The 24,368-nt window shown below is 41.8% G+C and overlaps 1 protein-coding gene across 1 annotated transcript in view; it reads right to left on the bottom strand.

Annotated features, from left to right (window-relative positions):
- kcnj5 (potassium inwardly rectifying channel subfamily J member 5) overlaps positions 1-24,368 on the bottom strand; it is a 56,277-nt gene that overhangs the window by 16,081 nt on the left and 15,828 nt on the right. The window contains exons 2-3 of the mRNA XM_088345228.1: positions 13,396-13,478; positions 782-1,655 (exon numbers count right to left, since the gene is read on the bottom strand). Coding sequence (XP_088201354.1) covers positions 782-1,655; positions 13,396-13,458 — 937 coding nt within the window. The 5' untranslated portion in view covers positions 13,459-13,478. The remainder of the gene's footprint in view (positions 1-781; positions 1,656-13,395; positions 13,479-24,368) is intronic.

Raw genomic sequence — 24,368 nt, 5'->3', positions numbered from 1 at the left:
TACTGGACGGGATGGGACAGACATGATAAAAATCAAAACAGGATATCGAAATCAAACAGCACAAACTCAACGGAAACGAAAACTGGGGATAATAATAAACAGGACAAAATTAGACGGGATATCGGACAGGAAACGCAGGCAGGAAACCGAACAAAGCCAAAACCCACGTCTTGCGGGGCAGAGGTTCGTTGCTGTATTGACAAAGGGTGAGTGAGAGCACTGAGCTTAAATAGAAGGAAAGCAATCTGTCAACGAGCCGCAGCTTGCGCCACACGGGCGGGGCCAATTGGGCGCCCAGGCAACCGTCACAAGTTTAGAATACACACATTGACAAAATGTTTATTTCTTAAAAAGTTAGTGAGAGAAAGAGGTTCGTCCCAACCTGAACATCCATCCATTATCTGCACCGCGTATCCTCTTTAGGGTCCCGGGGGTGCTGGAGCTCATCCCAGCCATCTCCGGGCAGTGGGCAGGGGACACCATGAACTGGTTGCCAGCCAGTCGCAAGGCACACAGAGACAGACAAGTCACTTGCTCTTTCACACCTAGGGACAATTTGGACCGGCCAATTAACCTGATATGCATGTTTTTGGAATGTGGGAGGAAACCCACGCAAGAATAGGGAGAACATGCAAACTCCGCACAGGGGGTTCGATCCAACCTGAACATAATCATTTAAATTTTAGGCCTGGGCTGAAATTCAGGTTGGGCTAAGGCTTGGGCTTAAGCTCTTACGCCTAAGGCAAACTATCGTCACTTGTCAAGCAATGGAGTTTCATACCTGTTGCCTCCACCATGCCCTCGAGGATGACCACAATCTCAAATTCTTCCTTTTCCATTTGTGCCATAGACATCTCCCAGAAAGGGCTCTTCTCGTTGATCTCATGTGAGATGATGAGCGGTGACACCAGGAAAAGCCGATCGTCTCCCGTGTCGAAACCGATGTTAATGTCCGTTTGGTTGAGTGGTATGAACTCCCCTTCCTTGGTTTGCTGCGAGCGGATCAGCTTTGCCCGGATCGAAGCCTCCACAATGTGAGAATTCCTCAGATCCCCCACTCGAAACATCAGGCACATCTTATTGTCCCGCACCGAAATGACAGCGTTGTGTGAGAACATGAGGGTCTCCGCACGGTTCTTTGGCTGTGAAATCTTGACAAACATGCATCCGACCATCATGGCATTGACGATGGAACCCAGTATGGCCTGCACCAAAAGCAGTATGATCCCTTCCGGGCATTTTTCCGTAATGACACGATAGCCGTACCCGATGGTGGTCTCAGTTTCAATGGAGAAAAGGAAAGCGGAGACAAAACTGTTGAGGTTCTCCACGCAGGGGGTCCAGCCCTCTTCGTCCGCATGCAGTATATCCCCTCGGACGAGCGCTATCAGCCACCACAGAAAGCCAAAGAAAAGCCAGTTGACGACATAGACTAACGTAAAAATAAAGAGACTAAGACGCCAGCGGAGGTCCACCAGTGTTGTGAACAAGTCACTGAGGTATCGGTAGGTCTCTTGCACGTTTCCGTGATGGACGTTGCATTTGCCGTCTTTCTGCACGTAGCGTTGACGCGGCTTCTTGGCGGGATCGGCTATCAAGTGTGTTCGCTCTGTTGATATCTGTGCCTCCCGTAAGTGTTTGGGGAGCTTCTTCACCTATATGAAGAAGGAAGATAAAAAAGCAATGTCAGGGAAACAGGAGTAAAGCAGCGTTTCCCCACTTTAAGAAATGGGATTGCAATGCTAGGGGTTCATAAATCACAGTCACTATCAGTTAGTTTGCTATCAAATATAATTTATTTATTCTAATAGAGGAGGAACATTTTGCTGAAAGTCTATTTAAATCTGCGGTTAAATTGTCATTTCAAAACCTTGCTCTACATATACAGTGTTCATTTTACCTCTGAAAAGTGATGGGTCCCGGGGACTAGCATGCTCAAAAATCTATGGGTCCCAACAGAGATCAATGACTACCCAAAGCGCTTTACAATGTGATCCACATTTCCCAATAGCGGCCTTGTATTGCAGCCATGTAAGACGCTAACCTGCTTATTGGGGGTATTATGGGTTCAGTGTCTTACTCAAGGACACTTCGACATGTAACACGCAAGAGCCAGGATTCGAACTGGGATCCCTTGATCCCAAGACGAGCGCTCTACCTCCTGCGCTACTGACGCCCAATATAAATCTATATATTTATTCAGTTTTAATCAACACAGTTTATTGGTAATACAAATCACTTATCACTTCAAGATTTTTCAGTTCACAACATTATTGTACATTATACAAAATAATATTGCTGAAATAATTATATTAATCTATATTTTCATTCAGTTTTAATCGTCACAGTTAATTGGTAATACAAAGCAGTTATCACTTCAGATTTTTCAGTTCACAATAATGTAAATTATACAAAATAATATTGCTGTAATATTAGTCTATATATTCATGCAGTTTTAATCATCACAGTTAATACAAAGCAGGTAATACAAAGCAGTTCATATATTCTTTGTGGTTTGCTGTCACGCCACAGTTATATTGCCTTCTCAAGGTCCAATCCATTATCATCCTCCTCATAGCATAACCAGGAATATAATTGAGTCCATTCTGGCAGTAAAGTCCTTTTCTTGCTAGGAGTATTCTTTTGTTTAATTTCTTTCGTCGAATCGTTCGCTTCAACACACGTGTTTTCCTGCCTCCGCGATCTTCCGAAGAATTTCTCCGCTGTTTTTTCAAGCCGGAATTAATGCCGTTGTTACCACTTTCCGCATTATGTTTCGACTTATTATTGACACTGAAGAAATTACCAATTTTGTGTTGATTTTCACCTTCCCTCGACGACAAGCACCACAACAATGACGTAATCTCGAAGCAACGAGATCTCGTTGGCCGAGTTCGGCGCGCAGACGAAAACTCAAACCGCGAGACCAAAACAACAATGGCGGATCTGCCTGACGAATAGTGCGGTAAATCTTTGTTTAAAAAAAATGTAATCGGGTAATAATGACAATTTTGTGTTGATTTGAGACTATGCGTCCCCAGCAAAAATGATGCGTCTAGGATGCAGGGACACGGGCAAACGAGAACACTGCATACAGTATAAGTAAGTATCTAGCTTCCTTTAAGCCTCAGGCATCCTGTATTGATCATATACACAGGTATATTGATTCAATTCCTATAACGATGCTTTGCAATTGACAATCAATAAAGTGAGTGTACCTTTTAAATTGAGTTAAATGCCCCTCTTCTAGTGAAATAACAGACCTGGATGTGTTTACATCCATCGTTCCATCAATCCATTATTTGCATCCCTTATCCTCAGTAGGGTTGCGGGGTTGCTGGAGCCCATCCCAGCTTTCTTCGGGCAGTGGGCAGGGGACACCCTGAACTGGTTGCCAGCCAGTTGCAGGGAACACAGGGACAGACAGTTCGCTCGCTCATTCACACCTAGGGACAATTTGGACCGGCCGATTCACCTAACATGCATATCTTTGGAATGTGGGAGAAAACCGGAGTGCCCACGCAAGCACGGCAAGAACATGCAAACTACACACAGGAGGTTGGATCTCTTGACCTCAGAACTGTGCCACACACACATTAATCACTGCCCCTCCGTGCTGCCCATGTGTTTACATACAGACCATATTTGGGATGTTAGAATTTGGAAATTAGATACAATTGGAAGAACCTGTCACGGTTGCCATGGCGCCCAATTGGCCCGCCTGTGTGGCGCCAGCTGCGGCTTGTTGACAGATTGGCTTTCCTTCTATTTAAGTTCAGTGTTCTCACTCTTTGTTTGTTTGTCAGTCCATCAACAAACCTCTGCCCCACAAGAAGTGGGTTCTGACTCGGTCCTGTTTCCTGTTGGTATTTCCTGTCCGGTATTGTTCCCGTTTATTTTGTCCTGTTTAATATCGGTTTCCAGTTTCGTTCCTGTATATTTTTGTCCTGTTTATTATTCTCTCCAGTTTCCTTTCCCGTCTAGTTTGCCCTGTTTAATTTCAATATCCAGTTTCAATATCAATCCTGTCTTTCTCGTCCTGTCCGGTATCGATCCCATCTGTCCGATATCTGGTCGGACGATTGGTATCGATCTCGTCGGTCTCTGGCTTCCTGTCTTTCCAAGCCAGACCGCTGCCTAACGTGCATGACTCCCCATTTCCCGTAAAATTAAAGCTTGTGTGAGAACGTCACGCATTTGGGTCCTGATCCTGTTCTGGTTCATGACAGATCCGATGTTCATACTTAAAATGAAATGCTTCTTTGAATCCAAATATCCGGAGCCTAATGCCCATGGACCATGTATTTAGGCACATTGTGAAATGATATTGTTTATCTTCACCAAAATACCTTTTATACACCACACTTTTATTCACCACACTAAATTAGGTGGAGTGGCTGGTCTCCTTTGCCGGAAGTGTGTTGCCCTGCTGCAGTGCCTTATGTGTTTACTTTGCTTTGAGGCAGGGGTGGGTAGGGTTACTTTAACTGGATTACTTTCAATTACTTTTAGATTACTTCAATACTAAATATGCTAATAAAAGACAAAAGAAACTAAATATGAATAAAATGATGACTCACAACACGTGGTAAGCTTTCTCTCCTGGCTTTGATCTATTTGATCTCCAGCAGAACTAACATAAAATGCCACAGAAACAAAATGAAAATAAATCCAAACAGCTTGCCAACATCATGTTTGCCGTTCCATGTATTCCGTTACTCCCCAAGCCTGCACAAAATTTAGTCATTTTATTCATATTTAGTTTCTTTTGTCTTTTATTAGCATATTTGGTATTGGAGTACCGTTTAGAATGATGATGATAGTTTAGTAAGCATATTCTTGATTCCAGAGTTATATGAATAGCCCTTAATATGTTACGTCATTATTGACGAGCATGTCTAAGATATGCACATTCGTATAACGTCAGTATACCATGTTCTCTATTTTATTATAATTTTAAATTACCTTTCAAGATGATATGTGTGTTTTTGGTGTTGGATTTTCCCCGAAAATGCAACTACTACTCTGAGTGTGACTTCTACATGTTTTTTTCTTCTTGAATATGCATTTTTGGGCTGGTTGTCAAGAACAGAATGGAAACAGGACCCACTCGCGTAGCATGTCTCACACGTTTTATTGGGAAAAGATTGCATTCACGATCCGGTGATCACTCTGAACGCGGAAGTGGGACTTCTGTGGCGAGCAATGGTGGTGTCGGGAACGGAAAAATGGGTCAGTAGCCGCGATAGAAGAGCAAAACCGTGGTCGGGATCGGAAACAAGTCGAAAGCCAGGAGAGGAGAGTCGACGTGGTCGAGATCAAAACAGGTCGTAATTCGGGACGGGAGAGCAGACGTGGTCGCTATCAAAACAGATTGTAGCGGGAGGCAAACAGGAGCAAAAAATGGGACATGCGAGAAAGGACTTGCCGTGTAAAAACAGAAATTCGCAGACGGACCGACAAAAGGGGACTTACAGGACAGAGTTTAAATACTGACAGGGAGCCAATCAGTCAAAAAGCTGCAGCTGGCGCCACACGGGCGGGGCCAATTGGGCGCCATGGCAACCGTGACACTGGTGTCACTCATACTCTGGAGATACTCATACTTCGGAAAACTTTGTACTTTTCTCGGTAACGAGTACATGTTTTTTAATAAAAAATTGTCACTCTACTGCCGTTACTACATGGTGCATACTAATTTTTATCCGCTACTTATTAAATTCAAGGCATAAATTCCAAAGTTATCTGACTGCTGTAGGATCCAGCATCAGTTACATTGCCTTGTATAAACGTCAATCTGTTCCTCATATACAGTAGAAATCAATCAGCCAGCAATTTTCTCTGAAGGGTGGGCATGTTTATTTTTACCTTCAAAAACAACTAAATAGAGTTATGGCGGCGTCATCTCAAGAAGGACGCAGAATTTGTCCCTTATGCATATTGTCCCTACCATATATACCTGATTCCAGGCCAAATTTACAACTACAAAATAAAAAACTTAAATCAGGGGCTCAGCTTATCCGCGCATATTTGGTGGTCCGTCACCAGTAGAGAATGGTAGGCAGTGTCATGATTACTGATGTGATTCACCTGTGCTCGCTCATTTGGCGCCAACCGCCGCGGGTTCTGATTGGCTCCCTGTTGTCAGTCCGTCTGCGAACCTCCGTGTATACTAGGCAAGCTTTTGTCGACCCTGACTCCCACCTTTCCCGTTTTTGCTCCCGTCTGTCTCCGGCTACGACCTGTTTTGATCCTGACCACGTCTGCTCTTTTTGTCCCCGACTACGTCTACTCTTCCGCTCTGGCTTACGACTCGTTTCCCACCCCGACCGCGCCTTGCTCTCCCAGTCTCGGCTACCGACCAGTTTTTCCGTCCCTGACATTGCCATTGCTCGCTACAGAAGATCCACTTCCATGTTTGGATCACAATCTGAGTACGACAGCGACTTGCTTCCCGCGTCCAGCGAACACCGGATCGTGGGCGCAGCCCTTCCTCTTTCCTTCAAAAAAACTTGTGGTACTTTACGCAATTGGGTCCTGTTTCCGTTTTGATCCTGACAGGCAGTGCAAAGAGAGGGGTGTGTGGCTGTTACAGGAACAACAAAGCGTTTGGAAATCCCTGTGGCAAACATAAGCACAGAATTTATGATAAAAGTGTGTGATCTTTCTATTTATAAAATATTTTTTTACAATACACCATGCCTGGAGAAAATAGGAAAACCTTTTAGCCAGTTCCCAGAAACCGAGAAGGAGGTCTTCGAGTGATTTGAAGCCCAGAGACAAAATGGAACTGGAGTGTCTCAACTAATTAATTGTTTGCAAGCACTCATGATTGTACAAGTCAGGAAATATGAAATAGATCACAATTAGTAAGATAAGCTTTGAAGGTGAGAATAGCCCGAGAAGTACGTGAAATAAACACACAATGAAGAAAAAGGAAAGTTAAATGAATGAATGAAAACTTATTTCGAACATTAAGATAAAAACAGGACAAAAACAATGAGTCAACAACAAATTAATGTCACATGTTTAAAAAGGAGTAGTAAGAAGCACCAATAAAACAAAATCTCATGGATATATTTATTACATAGGTCGGATATCAATAATTATAATAATTACAATAATCACATATTTTATACACTAATCTTCGTAATAACTATCCCTCAACGACATAATGCGCCTAGTTACCAAATGTCACTGCGGCACCAATGATAATAACTACAATAAAAATAGACATAATATTTATAATAACAGTTCTGATATAATAATAGCAACAATAACAACAAGTTAACCATAGTTTTAAACGCAGTATTTCCAATCTCCCTCATATCCCATTTTCTTCATCCCTGTATTTCGCCAGTAATGTTTTTTGTATTTAAATTTGAAAACATGGATAGTTGGACATTGTTTGATCTCATCTTGTAAATTATTCCAAAGTTTGACTCCACACACAGGCACACACATACTTTTCCTGGTGGTTCTCACCTTTGGGATTTTGAATTCACTACAGCCCCTCAAGTTATAATTTCCCTCTTTCCGAGTGAATAATTTTTGTATGTTTTCTGGCACTATGTTTTTGTTGTGTTTCTTGTCACATTATTATATAGCTGAATAAATGCATACTTGGGGTTCTCTGTGTTAACATGGTCCTCGTTGTTGCGTCTAATCTGTAACAGAGACGGACCGGTTGAATTGTGTGCTTTAGTCTAAGAACTGCTAAATCAGCATTGTGTAAATTAACTGAGATACTGTATTTCAAGATTAATTACATGTCACCATCGTATCCAACCCATTGAAATATGGCGAACTACTGTAACCTTCCGTCAGTAAGAGCGGAATAGGATAATCTTGTTTCTGTTGCATAAACCAAGAGCAGTGTCAATAAAATAGATCAACCCGGGAGCCAAAGGGAAAAACACCTAGATCTAAAGACTTACGATTCTGCTGGGCCAAATGCCATTTCGCTCTGGTTTTGTCGTTTTTCTGCCTCTCTCTCTTCTTTTCCCTACACAAAGACTTATTGTCCCATCCACAAAGTCGCCCATTTTTCTTCTTCCACATAGAGAAGCTTGTTTTAATGGGATGCAAAACGTGTTTGTGTTAAAGAGGTATGAATTCAATGACTATGCTACATGCAGGCATCAATCCAATTGAAAACGGAAAATTGGTTTTCCAGAGCAAACCGAAAAAATCGTTTACCTTTCTAGAGGCAAACAAATAACCTCGTGCTCTTGGCATTTGCGGGTAGTTCAATTACAATGGTGAAGGTAGAGCGATTGTGTTGCAAAAATAGACGCTGTTTCTGCATTTAACTTTTGACATTTAATAACGGATGATTTCATTTATGTCAACGAAGAACTGTACTTGTTTTCTCAAAACTGTGATCTCCATGACTGTGTGTCATGTGTGCTTTGCTCTTACTTGGTTGGTCGAAAAGCATACAGTGACACTATATATGGTTGATACATGTCACGGTTGCCATGGCGCCCAACTGGCACCGCCCCTGTGGCGCCAGCTTCAATCACGGTTGCCATGGCGCCCAATTGGCCCCGCCCATGTGGTGCAAGCTGCAGCTTGTTGACAGATTGTCTCCCTGTCAGTATTTAAACTCTGTCCCGTCAGTCCCCTTTTGTCGGTCCGGTTACGCTAGGCAAGCTTTTCGACCCTGACTCTCACATCTGTTTCCTGGCTGCGACCCATTTTCTGATCTCGACCACGATTTTTGCTCTTTTTTTACTGACCCGCTTTTTCCATTCCTGACACCGACCAGCGATCTCCGGATCGTGTGTGCAATCCTTTCCTTTCTTCCCAACAAAACTGTGAGTTACGTGAGTGGGTCCTGTTTCCGTTCTGGTTCTGACAATACAACTGTGACATCCACTATATTTAGGTGTTTTATATATTTATAAAACACCTGTGGTATTTTTTGATGTGAGGCAAGAAAATAAAACAAAAATGTTCCAGATTAATCAACCTATACAAGGCTTTATTTGAGTAAGCTTGAGTTTGCGTATATGATTCTGTTCTAAAGTGCATTAGGACATAAAAGTATTAGGAATGAGAGAAATTGCTCACGTCACATGCAATCAGTACACAGTACATGCTAATTTAATCTGAGTGTTAAAGGACAAATCTAACCACTGCCAACAGTATACTCTCAGTTGGACTAAGAGTTTATATCGGATTATTGTGGATTTACATAATAAAATACTGGCAATATAATGTTTCTGACCAAATTATTGCCTGCATGTAAATAAAGACCAGGTGCGTCAAACAGGTGGCCTGCGGGCCGGATCAGGCCCGCTAAGGGATTAAATCCGGCCCGCGAGACAACGCTGAGGGAAGCGCAAGAGAAAAACAAGCTGCAGGTTGAAATATGTCCACTTGAGGTTGACAAAGCCAGGTGCCTCTCACAAATGATGTACCGTATTTTCCGCACTATAAGGCGCACCTAAAAGTCTTATTTTTTTTCAAAAGCTGACCATGCGCCTTATAATACAGTGCGCCTTATATATGGCTCAATATTAAATCGCAAGGTCTCGCAACTTACGCAACAGCCGCCGACTCGATTTTCCCCCGAACGTGGAGTAGTCCGCCGTGTATGCTGGGATTTATATACCGGCGATTCATTGGCTAACCAATGTGTCAATCATCATTTGAATCGATCGCTATTGGCTGAAGTTATTCGGAGCCTAGGATTGGCTAGAGGGCCAAAACAAACCCTGCAATTGGCCGAAAAAGATGACTGAATAGCAAGCTTGCTAAACTACTCCATAAAGAAACATGTTTCATTAGTCTGTATTTGTAAACATTTTCCTCTCCTGGATTTACTCCACTCACGGTTGTAAGAAGACCATGATTGCGTATCATTATTGAACGTGAGAACTTAGGTGAGCTATGCGGCTTTATATTTTCTCGGTATCTTGTTTTAGAACGATCTTGATGTTGCTGTGATGAGTTGAGTGAATTAAACTCAATTCCAAGTGTTTATTGTCATATGCACAGTAAAGTTGCGAGCGAAAAAGAAAATAGAAAGTAAGGAATGGTTGGCATTTCTTGAATCCCAAGACTTTAACCTTCCGAATGATATTTGAAATGATGCATTTGAGTGACATCGTACGGACACCACATCCGCACGTGTCTACGACACGTATTTGCTTCTTTGCAAGCTTTGGGAATGTTAAGAGGGTAATCAGTTTGACTGAATCATCTGACTGTTTTGTCGACATTCCCATTGTAGCGCCTTATAATCCGGTGCGCCTTATCTATGGAAGATATAGGACCAAAAACTATTTTTTGGGGGTGCGCCCTATAACCCGGTGCGCCCTATAGTGCGGAAAATACGGTACTTGTATTTATTTTTCTTTCCCTAACTCTCTCTCTCTCTTTCTCTGTCTCTCTCTCTCTCTCTCTCTCTCACATTTTTTATCTCACTCTCTATCTTTCTCTCTTTCACTCGCTCTCGTTTTCTCTTTCTTTGTTCCTCTTTGTCTCGTTCTCTCTCTGTGTCGTTTTACCTTTCTTTTTTCCTTTTGTCTCCCTTTACTCTCTTTCTCTATCTTGCTTTCCCGTTTTCTCTTTCTCTCCTCTCTTTTCCTTTTCCTTCTCTTTTATCTCCTTCTCTCTTTCTATTTGTCTTTGGATTTCTTTTTTTCTCTCTTTTTCTTCCCCCCTCTCTCATTATTTCTACTTTCTTACTTTTGCTTCTTACTCTCTCTATCTTCCTCTCTCTCTACCTCTCTCTCTCTCCCTCTGTTCTTCTTCCCCCCATTTCTCTCTTTGTCCCAAACTCTCTACTTTTCTCTCCCATTCCTACTCTTATTTCTTTCTCTATTTTTTTCTTTCACTCCAATCTACTAGGCCCCCAAGAGAATGTTTGTTCTATCATGTGGCCCCAGAGTTAAAATGAGTTTGACACCCCTAATATAGACACCGACAGACTCAAAACTCAATATTATCGGCACCAATGGAGGTAACCTCATCTTTCAAGAAGACCATTGCGATGAGAGCATTCCGAAATGAATAGACAGAAAGTACGAAGATAAACGATCCTACTCTTTTCAGTTTTCCTTTTGCTTTATTCCTCATAAAGCTACTGTGAATGCAAGGACTAAAGTTAAGGGGAAATTGTCTTTTTGATTGTATCACAATTACAATTCTCTGGAATCAGCTATGCATCTTAATTAAGACTTGAAGTTTCATTGAGATGTAAAGTACTCTTGAGCACCTATCTTAATCCTCATACTCAATGGGGTATCGAGGTTTCCTGCTATTCGTTTGAGGTCATCTTTGTTTAAGGAACATTTGGAAGAAGACACATTGAAAGACGATGCTTATTGACTGTCTCTACAATTAGCAGTTCGACGCCATTGCAGTCACATGCTGTGTGTCGATTGGATTTTACTCAACTGGGCCTGGAGTCAAACCTCCTGTGTCAAATAAAAAAATAAAAAAAAACAAAAAGATGAATTATAACGAGTAAGAAATGTATTTATTTTACTAATTTACACAGTTTTGAACAAAAGCCAATATAAAATATGAAATGTACAGTAAATTCCGGACTATAAAGTGCACCTGATCATAAGCCGCACCCACCACATTTTTAGAGGAAAACCGATTTTGTACTTACACAAGCCGCACCTGTGTATAAGCCGCTTGCGCCCACATTAAAACATGTAACACAATCACGAAATTAGCCCAAACCCGGCTTTGAGTCCCGCGATTGTAACTGAATATAAAGTACACAGTTGAAATACCACAGCCTGCAAAATGAACAGAAAACGATACCAGTACTTAAGGTTTGATGCGGGTACCCGTTGAAACTAATCCAAGGAAAAAAAGTCTATATTTCCAAAGGTAAGGGTGGGAAAAATATATATCCACTATTGTCCGCCGCGACAACAGGTCTCACGCACCTTTACCCCACTTCCTGTGAGCCCGCGTTTGCTCCACCCCCCTTTTTTAATTTGCAAAACATATCAGAATAGGTGTCTCAAATAAATTCATTACAAAAATATACAGGTGCAAATACATATTATACATTGGTTACACATATTTACAAAGAAAGACGGTACACCAAGAGAGTTTTCAAAGCTTTAATTATAATATTATAACTTTCATCCCAAACCGTGCCTGTGAAGGGTAGCAAAACGCAACTAGCAACACGCTCGCATCACAAAAAACGGGTGTGTTAAAAAAAAACATACCGTACTTGTAGAAACCACGGTAAACTGTCCTCATCTTCCTCCTTATAACTGACGTCATAAAAGTCGTCTTCCCCAGTAAGGGGAAAAAGACTTTGTCATATGGACGTCGTCCCACGCTCCCTTATTCAAAAACACGCTAGCAACACGCTCGCAAAGTGAGGTTTACGTGCAGTAGCTCTGTTTCCTTCTTTATCGGACTGCTCGTTTGCTTTTAGCCTGAAAGCTACGTCATGTACCTTTCTTTTTGAAATTTGCATGATGAGGATATGTCTACGCTAATTTAATTTGTGCACAAGCTAAGAAGTTGCAGTCTTCCTCGGCGCATATATTCCACCGGTCTAAATCTTACCTTTTGTACTCGAGCGCCGCTGGCAGCTGTTAGAAATATTACATAAATTGGCTGCATCACTGAATAAGCCGCAGGGTTGAAGGTTTGGGAAAAAGTAGCGGCTTATAGTCCGGAATTTACGGTACTTGAACTCTCCATCCATTCCAAATCTGCACTGCTTATCCTCAGTAAGGTCACGGGGGTGCTAGAGCCCATCCCAGTTATCTTCAGGCACCGGGCAGGGAACACCCTGAACTGGTGGCCAGCCAGTAGCAGGGCAAACTACTGGCTCAGTCACACCTAGGGACAATTTGCATCGGCCAATTAACCTGACATGCATGTTTTTGGGATGTGGGAGGAAACCCACGCAAGCATTGGGAGATCATGCAAACTCCGCACAGGAAAGCTATTAAAGGATTTGAACCCATGACCTCAGAACTGTACCACAGATCCGTTAGCCACCCAGCTGCGATGCCGCCCCACACTTTAACTAACAGAGTGATAAATGAAGCTGTCACAAATCGTGCCACCCAATCTTTGGCCTTCAGAGTTAATACAGTCCCTGCGAGTGACGACCCTAACGCAAATTAATTAGTCGTCTCTGCTCTACGTTGATGAATGGGCTATGTTTCCTCTTGTTGAGCTTTACACAGCATACTCAGGAAGAAAGGGGAAGTTGTAATCATTTTCTAATCTCCACTTTCTGGAAAACACTACCCGTTAGATCTGAGAAAAAAACAGCGGTTTCATAATCTGTTATCTGCAAAACCATGTGTTCGCGTTCTAATAAGTCAGGTTCGGTTGTGCTTGCTTTGCTTCTTTCTGCTTGAAAAATCGGATGACTGGTTTTGAGACTTTTACCTGTGCAGGTGTTACACCTATCTCCAAGTTGTGGTCCATGAGGATTCTGGAGTCTCCCGCCATCCTCAACTGAAGCTCAAAACCTACAAAACATAAGAAAATGTTGCCATTATCTCCTAGACATAACTTACACCTTGTTAGTCCTTAGCAATAAAATAAAAAGCAGCACAGTTTTTACATAATTCCCTCATAGTATGGAAAGACAAAAATATCTTTATATTAAGAATGCTACATTTAAATGTAAGTATTGAAAAGGAAATATAAGTATTTTAATAAAAAAAAACCCATGTGAATGCTCACACAAATCCCAGTAAGGTCGTCGTCCACTTGTGAGTACTCTGGTTGCAATAGTTGTATTTATCCTTTCACTTTCTGATTACCGTATTTTCCGCACTATAAAGCTCACCTAAAAGCCTTTATTTTTTTGAGTGACATTGTACAGACACTGTTTCCGTATATGTCTGAGACACGTATTTGCTTCTTTGCAAGCTTTCGGAATGTTAAGGGGGGTAATAAGTTTGACTGAACTATCTGACTGTTTTGTCGACGTTCCCATTGTAGCGCCTTATAGTCCGGTGCGCCTTATGTATGGGCAATATAGGGCCAAAAACTATTTTTTGGGGGTGCGCTCTATAACTCGGTGCGCCTTATAGTGCGGAAAATACGGTACTTGTGCATGTATAAGCGTTCAAGTATTCAGATTGCTTTTGTTTGCATGCTGTTTTCCTCGTCTGGGATATTTCTTATCCCCCTAAGCACTGTGGAACTTGTGGTCCGTAGAAAAATGTTATGAGCAAAATATGGTTCATTTGCTAAAAAAAAAAAAGCCCCATTTGTAACTGGTTGATTCATCCGGAACATTTACATTTAATTTTTCTACCCCACAACAAAAATACTACATCTGTATGGTAGCTGTAACAGTTGTATTCATCCATATGGAATGTAAGTCTAGCCTATAGCAACCCACATACAGCACACCTTGTATGGTCTCCATTAATAATGTCCTGCAGTTCAGTAATTCCTACTTGTTTTTGCACCAGCCTAGTTTGATCAATAGACCTGACGGGATCAATGACCATGCAAATGAAATGATCTGCATTTATATAGCGCTTTTCAAGTCAAGACTTCCCAAAGCGCTTTACAGTTTGCTTCACATTTCCCAATAGCGGCCGTGCAGCCATGTAAGGCGCTAACCTGCTTATTGGGGGTATTAAGGGTTCAGTGTCTTACCCAAGGACACTTCGACATGTAACACGGAGGAGCCGGGATTCGAACTGAGATCTCTTGATCCCAAGACGAGCGCTTTACCTCCTGAGCCACTGCCGCCGCCATTGATTCTGTTATCTACCATTACTTCACTTAAATCCAGGGTTGGGTAGGGTTACTTTTACTTGATTACTTTCAATTACTTTTGGATTACTCCAATACCAAATATGCTGATAAAAGACAAAAGGAACTAAATATGAATACAATTATGACTCACAACACATGGTAAGCTTTCTCTCTGGCTTTGATCTCTTTGATCTCCGGCAAAACGAACATAAAATGCGACAGAAACAAAATGAAAATAAATCCAAACAGCTTGCCAACATCATTTTTGCCGTTCCATGTATTCTGTTACTCCCAAGCCTGCACAAAATTTAGTAATTTTATTCATATTTAGTTTCCTTTGTCTTTTATTAGCATATTTGGTATTGGAGTAATCCAAAAGTAATTGAAAGTAATCAAGTTAAAGTAACCCTACCCAACCCTGCTTGAATCTCACACGAAAGCTAGTCTTACAGGCTGAGACGCATTGGACTGATTTCTTTTGGAGTACTTAAACGCCCCTTTTGGGACTGCCCGTGGCCAGACCATTGTTTAACCCTTGTTGAAACCCTGTTCATGCCCGTTTGGTCTGAGTAATGCCGAGTTTGTAATTTTGATTGTCTTTAAACCTGTTTTGTTTTGTTTTTGGTCCGTTTGTGTGTTGGACAACTTGTATTTCCTAAATAAAGTGACAGATCGTCTACGCATATGACTTCCGACTTCCTGCTTCCCGGAAGAACTTCTTGATGGAACTGAAACACATCTGTACAACAGAGAAATTGAAATCTTCTTAATGAAAGAAATTAAGCTGGATTTTGTAAACAAATAAAAAGCATTTTGGGTGAGTATTATGAGGCTATTTTTTTACATGGTTCTCAGCTGTCTCTGTCTCTTTCACTCTCTGTGTCTCTTTTTCTCTTCCTTTGTTGCTCTTTGTCTCTTTCTCTGTGTCTTTTAACCTCTTTTGCTCTAACTTCCTTTTCTCCCGTTCTCTCTTTTCTCTTTCTCTCTTCATACCCTTTGCGCTTTCTTTTCTCTTTTCTCTCCTTCTGTCTTTCTATTTCTCTTTGGATTTATTTTTTCCTCTCCCTTCCTTTTCCCCCTCTCTCATGACTTTTTATCTTTTTTCTCTCTCTCTTCCTTTCTTTGTCCCTCCCTCTCTCCTTTTTCCTCCCTCTTTCTCATATTTCTTTATATCTTTTCCTTTCTCTTTAATCTACTAGTCCGGCCCCTGACAGAATGTTTGTTCTATCGTGTGGCCCCCAAGTTAAAATGAGTTTGACACCCCTGTATTAGAGGCTACTTTCTATGCCTCAGGATCTGTTTTAGACATTGTTCTCTGGCAATGAGGAAATGAATGACTTACGCCTTCTAGTCACATTTATCTGAGCAGGCAAACTGTTGTGCGTTCGTCCCTTGTGTAAAGTTGGTGCGACATAACAATAGATCATGTAAGAAGTCCCATTTTTTTCATTCTAATCCTGTTAAACCTTTCAAGCAACGCGGCCCAATTAATTTAGAGAGCCCCTGGGTGTTGTTTGAAAATCAGCGACTGTTAATTCACGGAAGGAACGAGGGATTTCCCATTGCCCTGTAATCAATGCTGCGGAAAGAAATACGCAGGAATGACGCGTTTTGGCTGAGTCATGATCTAACGGCATCTGACATTTCCTTCTCAACACTCGCTCATCAATCAATTTGATCACTGACCAGCGAAAGAGAACAGACCAGGAGGCAAGAGTGTAAAAGTGAGAGGAACAGATCACAAATCAAGCCCACACAGGATTGTACTGTTGACATTGATGGTCCAAAGCAAAGGGCAGAGTGACGTGACGGGCATCTGAGCAGGACAGGCACCATATACCAGAAAGACTTTTCACAGAATACCTTAACATTGTTAAATTTTTCTGAGTCATTCTTGACTGTCACTTGAATTTAGCATGGATTCCCAGTATCACCCACCCTTCACAGAAAGGGTGGGTGATACTGGGAATCCATGCTATTGATCCAACCCAAGTACTTCCACAACAATATGGCACACATAAATTTCTTTTTCGAGTATGCGCTCTATCGTGCAGTGCGCCCCGTGTGTCATGTAAAGCAGTGGACTGACACCAGCTCAGTGGCCTTAGGTGTCAGGACCAGAACGGAAACAGGACCCAATTGCGTAACGTTAAGTATTATTGAAGGAAAGAGGAAGGGCTGCGCCCAAGATCCGGTGTTTGGAAGCAAGTCGCTCTCGTACTCGGATTGTGATCCGAACGCGGAAGTAGATCTTCCGTGGCGAGCCTCAGTCATCTTCAGTACGGTCGCGGGGGTGCTGGAGCCCATCCCAGCAATCATCGGGCAGTGGGCAGGGGACACCCTGAACTGGTTGCCAGCCATTCGCAGGGCACACAGGGAGAGACAACTCGCTCGCTCATTCACACCTAGGGACAATTTGGACCGGCCAATCCACCTGAAATGCATGTCTTTGGCACGGGGAGAACATACAAACTCCGCACAGGAAGTCCGGTAGCTGGATTTGAACCCACACAGGAGGTTCCCAAGACCTTACAACTGTGCCGCACACGCGCTAACCACTGCCCCGCCGTGCTGCCCCTTTTTCCGTGTATTTTATGTAAATGTGTGGTGTTGCCACAGTATCAGACCGATTTACCACACACATTTTACTTTTCTGTGGTTGAAAAAAAAAAGTCCACGCCACGCTGCCTTTCCTGTTTGTTTCTGTAATTATTAGCTTCTGATTAGGGCAGTTACATAGATTTGCGGAAGCACCAGAGATTATGGGAGTTTTTAACCACTGGATGTCTGGAAGTATGACGGTGTTTGAAATTGCTAAAGTTGTTAGCAAGAAGTGAGAAATTTGTGTTATGTTCTATACTTGAAAATGTCCCTCCAATCGACAAAATAACATTTGGTGAGAGCATTATTTTATCAATACATAGCCCTGGATGTTTTAACTACATTCAAAACTTCATTTTATCTGATTTCATTATGGTACATGGTGAATCGGTACGTCTGGGAACCGTGCAAAAGGGAACGCAGTCTTTCCATCCATTCCAAAGTTCTGAGTTATTTGAACTGGACAACTGTAACTGTTCAGTTTTTGTTGGTGGAAAAGAAAGAAAAAAGAAAATGAGGGAAAAGATGGATGTGCTGAGCTTATTTGCTTTACACGATCCAAGGACTTGCTTTGTATCGATGATATCTATTTTGGGATGCTTTCTCCCACCCCTAGTTTTCAGAACTCAGCAATCGTAAATGTGAGAAGTGTTATCTTTCTGGTTTAAGAGGCTAACAAGCTCTTATCTTGTTACAGAAGTGTGAAAGGATGCTTTTGCTGAATCACGTTTGTTGATAGCAGGAGAATTCAATCTGTTATGCTTCAAAGTAACAGGAAGGAATGATAATCAATGCTTTTGATATTGCACTGTCTACGGTGCCTGCTTATGAATATCAAGATTTCAACATTTGTATCTGGTCTTGAAAATCATATACGAAAGACCAGAGAAAATATTGTGCCCCAAGCAGACTCTGTGACCAATAAGAGTGGCCGACACTGGGAATTTTGTTGTGAATCCAATGGAAGCTGTCGTTGGACATCAGGGGCTGCAAGGCCTTCTTTGCTGGCCTAAAAAATAACTGAATCATGTCAATTATATTTTGTCCTTAAAGACAATTGATTTGGCAGCTTCCTTTTATTGGTTCTCCCCTGTTTGCGCTGTTTCCAGAAGTGTTTTTCATATTCAGGCATTCAACCAATCACATTTCAGCAATTAGCTGTTGCCAGGGTCACAAATCTACTTGGAGGCCTTCACAATGTGATCTGCAGGCCCTGAAACATCACTGCTGATGAGACAGTTGCTTTACCAATCAGATTTTGAATTGTCAAGGACAGCGCCTAATAGCGAGCCATAGAAAACGTCACAGGTTTCCCAAGCTATGATTGGCTAGGAGCCAGTAACAGAGACAGACAATTCACTTGCTCATTCTCACGTGTGAGATAATGTCCCACCTCCCCACATTTATGGGGGTTTTGCAAATTATGAGTAGGACCCAATGTTGAACGTCCTACACAGGAAGCACCACTTTGAAGTGGGGGCTTCCTGTATGTGTGGACAGAGATCTAATCAAAGACACTCCTTCGATTTGATGGTAATTTATAATACTAAAAACGTTCCCATAAGCTTGATACTTACCGATTAGCTTCGCAAACCCTTTATACTATCAATCCTTCCCAGCTTTCTTTGGGCAGTGGGCAGGGGACACCCTGAACTTGTTGCCAGCCAGTCGCAGGGCACACAGAGAAAAACAACTCACTCGCTCATTCACACCTAGGGACAATTTTGACCAACTAATTAACCTGACAAGCATGTTTTTGGAATGAGGGAGGAAACCCGAGTGCCCAGCGGAAACACACGCAAACACATGGAGAACATGCAAACTCCATTCAGCAAGGTTTGATCTCAAGACCTCATAACTGTGCCGCTCACGCTAACCACAGCGCCGTCGTATACTAGGTGCAAATACTCCATGCTTTACTGTTCTACTACATTTCCCCAAAAGCAAGATACAAAGACGTTTTACTTACTTTTGTGCGAGGGGAGACATTTCATGCAGGGGAATGGGGGCATTTTTCGGCAAATCACAAACAAAGATACAAGTGTGCTAATTTAAAAATACAGCGGTGGCAAAACTGAGTTTGATAGTGGTTTAATTAAGTATTGATTGCAAAGTAAAACACTCGGCTGAAAACTTGTCGGAGTTCGTTTATCAGCTTTCTCCACTTGCAAACCTTCGATGACTTAATTTGTATCACTCACGGCTTCCCGGTTTCAATTTTCTTCCGCGAAGCATAGAAATCAACACATTATTGTGGACGAAAACACAGAGAGCATTCAATGGAGGGAACGTGAGGTTTTTGACATAATTAATATTTGGGGGGACAACTCTGGTCGGCCCCCAGTCGCACAATAACTTTTTAAACTAGATATGCTACGGTGCTAGCATCCATGAGCACTTCCGCTAACAATGCATTGCGTGTAACGTCACACGTCCTCTTACGTGCAAGCGAGATATGATGGCAATCAACCAGGAGACGCTTAAAGACGCAGAACACGCATAAAAGTTGCATTTAGGTGGAAAAATTAACGTCTTACAGAAGCATCAGATTTCACACAAAAAAGTCTTGACTTTAGCTAAGGCTCGGATCTTCCTAGTATCAGGGCAGGAGCCCAACCCTAGGCCACTGAGGTGGTCTACATCCGACGGTTTGCATGAGAGACAGTATTCCCTGCCCGATAGGGAGCGCTGCATAATTTCAAAATCAGAGATTTTTATGTGCGATTTACAGTTGTGAAAATACGGTAACTTCAAGACAAATATAACAATGCCAACACGACATCTATAATACTGTCCATTGCACAATATTTTGTTTAAATAAATCAACAAAGTTCAACGAGTTCGGACAGCTCAATCTAAAAACATTTAAAAGTATAACAAATAAAATATTTCTACTACTGCTGTCATGATTACTGATGCGAGGCACCTGAGCCTGCTCCTTTGGCGCCAACTGCCTCGGATGCTAATTCGCTCCCTGTCACTTTTTATACCCCGTCTTCCTGTCACCGGTTGTCAGTCCGTCTGCGAACCGCAGCTTACGCTAGGCAAGCCTTCCGACCCTGACTCTCTCCTGTTCCGATTCCCGTCTGTTTCCCGGCTCCGACCCCTTTTCTGAACTCGACCACGATTTTTGCCCTCCCGTCCCGGCTACTGATCTGTTTTTTCAGCTCTCGACACTGCCATCACTCGCCATGGAAATACCACTTCCACGTCTGAGCAACCTGCTCCCGCGACCAGCGATCTACGGATCGTGTGTACTATCCTTTCCTTTCTTTCCAATAAAACTAAAATAAACGCACACAAGTGGGTCCTGTCTCTGTTCTGGTCCTGACAACTGCAACAGTTTTTCAACAAGTGTCATACCAAAAAGGCAGCAATGTGACGAATATAAAAATACTTGTCAACCAGACAACTAGAATATCTTCCTGCGTACAATATTTAGAAAATTAAGTCAGTCGTGCGGATAAAGTGTTTGACATTTGAAAGGTAAAATGCATCCAATCAAAATGTATTTGTATTGCACTTTTTGAAAAACAAATTACAACTCAAAGTGGTGTATAAAAACATTCAATTCATAGTCAGAAATTAAAGTGGAAACACATGTTGGCCCAGGACGCACCACAGAAAATGGTGCTCCTATGAACCAAGTGGTTAAGGGATCCAACCAACCAACCAACCAACCAACCAACCAACCAACCAACCAACCAACCAACCAACCAACCAACCAACCAACCAAACAACCAACCAACCAACCAGCCAACCAACCAACCAACCAACCAACCAACCAACCAACCAACCAACCAACCAACCAACCAACCAACCAACCAGCCAACCAGCCAACCAGCCAACCGACCGACCGACCGACCGACCGACCGACCGACCGACCGACCAACCAACCAACCAACCAACTATGTATGTATAATCTTAGGACCAACTAATAAAAATTAAAGTGACAGTTACAATGGTAAAACAGTATTAATCGCAAAAAAATAGTATCGATCAGATCCAAAAACTCGGTCGGTATTATATTGATATTTGGATTGATCCGCCCTACCTTAGTGACTGTTCTTATGAAAGGAACCGCAATGAATTATTGTTACTAGTAGTGTCATGATTATGTCCCTGACTTTGATAGGTCCATGAAATAACAAGGTCCTCAATCCTATCTTTGTTCACTTGTGACACTTTGAGGTCGGCTGGGTCAAATGGCTAAAAACATCCCCAGCAAGTTTGGCTCCAGGCGGTACCAACACTGATACGTGTTTCGTCTGGCGTGTACAAACTTCATACCGACCCTCCCTTCCCGTTTTCCTATTACGTCCGATAGCGAGCCTCGTGTATCAAGTTTTACCCTTCTCATGGATGACCTTCTCTGCAGTGACACTGCTACATCGAGACGTCCCATCTCAAGCCTACTGGAGAACAATTTCCTTAATGATATGTCATACTCGATCTCTTTCTCCCTCTCCATCCCTGAATCCACATTGTCAGTCAATACCTTATTTTCCTGACACCCAGCAGTTTTATGTATGTTTCACTAACCTGCTTCTGGCTGCATGTCTTTGATTTATTTGAACCTTCCATGGTTCCAATGTGCAACACCTCTAGGACCATCACCACAACCCTCTTCAAACTCTTAAATGTTCCTAATCTGCAATTGGTGTCAGACACTTTCGGTGAATAGATCTGAGATTATTGACACCACCGGCACCTGATAGCTGGAGAGAATGATAGCAAAGCGAAGAAATATAGGACAATATAAACTGTGTGGCAAAAGTAAGGGTTTCAGTATAGCTTTATGGCCCTTATTTCGACAATGGCTGAAAAAGGGCACTAAACTGCAGATTTAATATTAAAACTCATGTCACTTTTAAAACAGAATTATATTAATTTTGTCTACTTTCTTCTAAATCATATCTAGATTATAATTCACGCGTTTGTTTCCTCCCGTCTCGATTACTGTAATGCACTACTCTCCGGTCTCCCAAAGTCCAGAATCAAGAGTCTTCAGCTGGTACAAAATGCTGCAGCGAGGCTTTAAACTAGGACAAAAAAGTCCGATCACATCACGCAGATTCTGGCTAACCTGTATTGGCTCCCTGTTAGCCTAAGATGTGATTTGAAGGTTCTCTCAGTATTATACAAAATTATACATGGACTTGCTCCCTAATATCTTTCAGATCTAATTCCCCCCTATGTTCCGGTCCGAAGCCTTCGTTCTGAAAGCGCTGGTCTACTGGAGATCCCAAGAGCCAAGAAGTGTTCCGCAGGTTCGTGAGCATTCTCCATCCGGGGACCAGTGCTTTGGATTGTTTTTCCCCCTGAGATCCGATCTGCAACCTCAGTGGAAATGTTTAAATCTAAGCTTAAAACACACTTCTACTCTATAGCATATGAATAACCTATACTTTTTGTGGACAATATCTCTGTATTATTTGTAATTGCAACATCCTTTGCCTGGTAATCCTGAAAGGGGATACCACATTTGCGGTCCCTTCTCAAGGTTTCTTCATTTTCCTCATGTTGAGGTTTTGAGTTTTTCCTTGCCCTCATGTTGTTTCCAGATCAGGGGATGGTGTAATAATAGTCTGAAATAATAGTCTGTGAAATAACCTGTGCAGCCGTTTGAGACTCTTTGTGCTTAAGGGCTATATAAATAAAAATGACTTGACTTGACTTGACTTAAATAAAACTTAAAGCCGTGATGGTGCAAAAACAGTTGTTTTGCTTGATGTAGTAAACAAACACACAAAATTGCACAACGTAGTTCTTTGAAAACTGGGTTGAACATTTCACTAGACACCACTTTTTGCTTGCGACAGTTTACCCTGTGCTTGGGGTCATCGTGAGTACTGGGCAAGAAACTCGATTGCACAATTTCTGGAGCTATCTATTTTTAAATGATTCCGTATATGTATTCAAGTTGATGGCCCAATGTTTCTCTGAGCAGTAACATACAATTTCTTGGACTGCATCTACCTCATTAATTTATCTGTTTGAAAACTTCATTATTTGGATATCTCCCTAAACTATTCATTGAGAATCCAGATTAAACATTTATGTTTCAGTGGCATAGTCTAACCCTGCTCTGAAATATCGCTATCAATGACCACTTCACCCTAGAAGGGGGATTACCTCATGCGTTACCGTCTTCTTAAGGTTTGTTAATTTTCCTATGCTGAAGTCTTTGAGTTTTTTCTTGCCTTCACATAGGTTTTAGATTAGCGGATGTTGTAATGGTGGTCAGGAGAGCCCTTTGAGACTCTTTGTGATTAAGGGCTCTACAAGTAAATTAACTGACTTGAGTTTAAGGCTTTGTGTGTCATTGATAGTGCATAGCTTTTAGCAGATCCCAAGCATCACTTGCCATTGTTGGCTATGTGCTGTCAAGTTCAAATAACGTTGCCAGTCTTTTACTGTTTTGTCGATTAATTAAACCAAGGGAAAAGTAGAAGGGATTACCAGCTTGGAAGTGGGATATTGTTTCTAAGGTAGTAAAATCACAATTAAAACTTTTTATTCAAAGACATATCTACTTGTGTATTCATAGAAGTTAGCCCTATGGCAGTGACTCTAAAGTTGATGCAAGGGTTAAACAGATATCGATATTTGGTGAATGTTCGAATCCGGACAGTGTTTTCACATCAATTTTATCAGACCCGACATAAAGCAATGAGGCTAAGTGTTAAAATGTATGAAATGGATCTGATACCTTTTTTCCCAGAACTTTTTTTCAAAACTCACATTACTAAAAAGTGGGATACTTTAGAACCACATTTTTGGGTGGGTGAAAGTTAGGGGGTGTAATCTTGCATTTGCTAGTCTATGTTTACATAGATCTATCATACATTCTTCTGTAGGTCTTGAAATATATCAAATAGTTAATTAGGTAGAAATTTAAAACCAAATTTGAATACATTTAAATGCCGAATCCCAAGTTTATAAGAAAGTTCACTGACAGCATTCGATGAACCTACGTTTACTGATATCCCATATTTCAAAAACAAAATACTTAAGTTTTACACCAATTGATGTTACAG

The sequence above is a fragment of the Urocampus carinirostris genome, chromosome 10, assembly GCF_059441175.1.
Source record: "Urocampus carinirostris isolate Australia breed hairy pipefish chromosome 10, RoL_Ucar_1.0, whole genome shotgun sequence".
Lineage (NCBI taxonomy): Eukaryota > Metazoa > Chordata > Actinopteri > Syngnathiformes > Syngnathidae > Urocampus > Urocampus carinirostris.
This window is presented reverse-complemented; position numbering and strand designations above follow the sequence as displayed.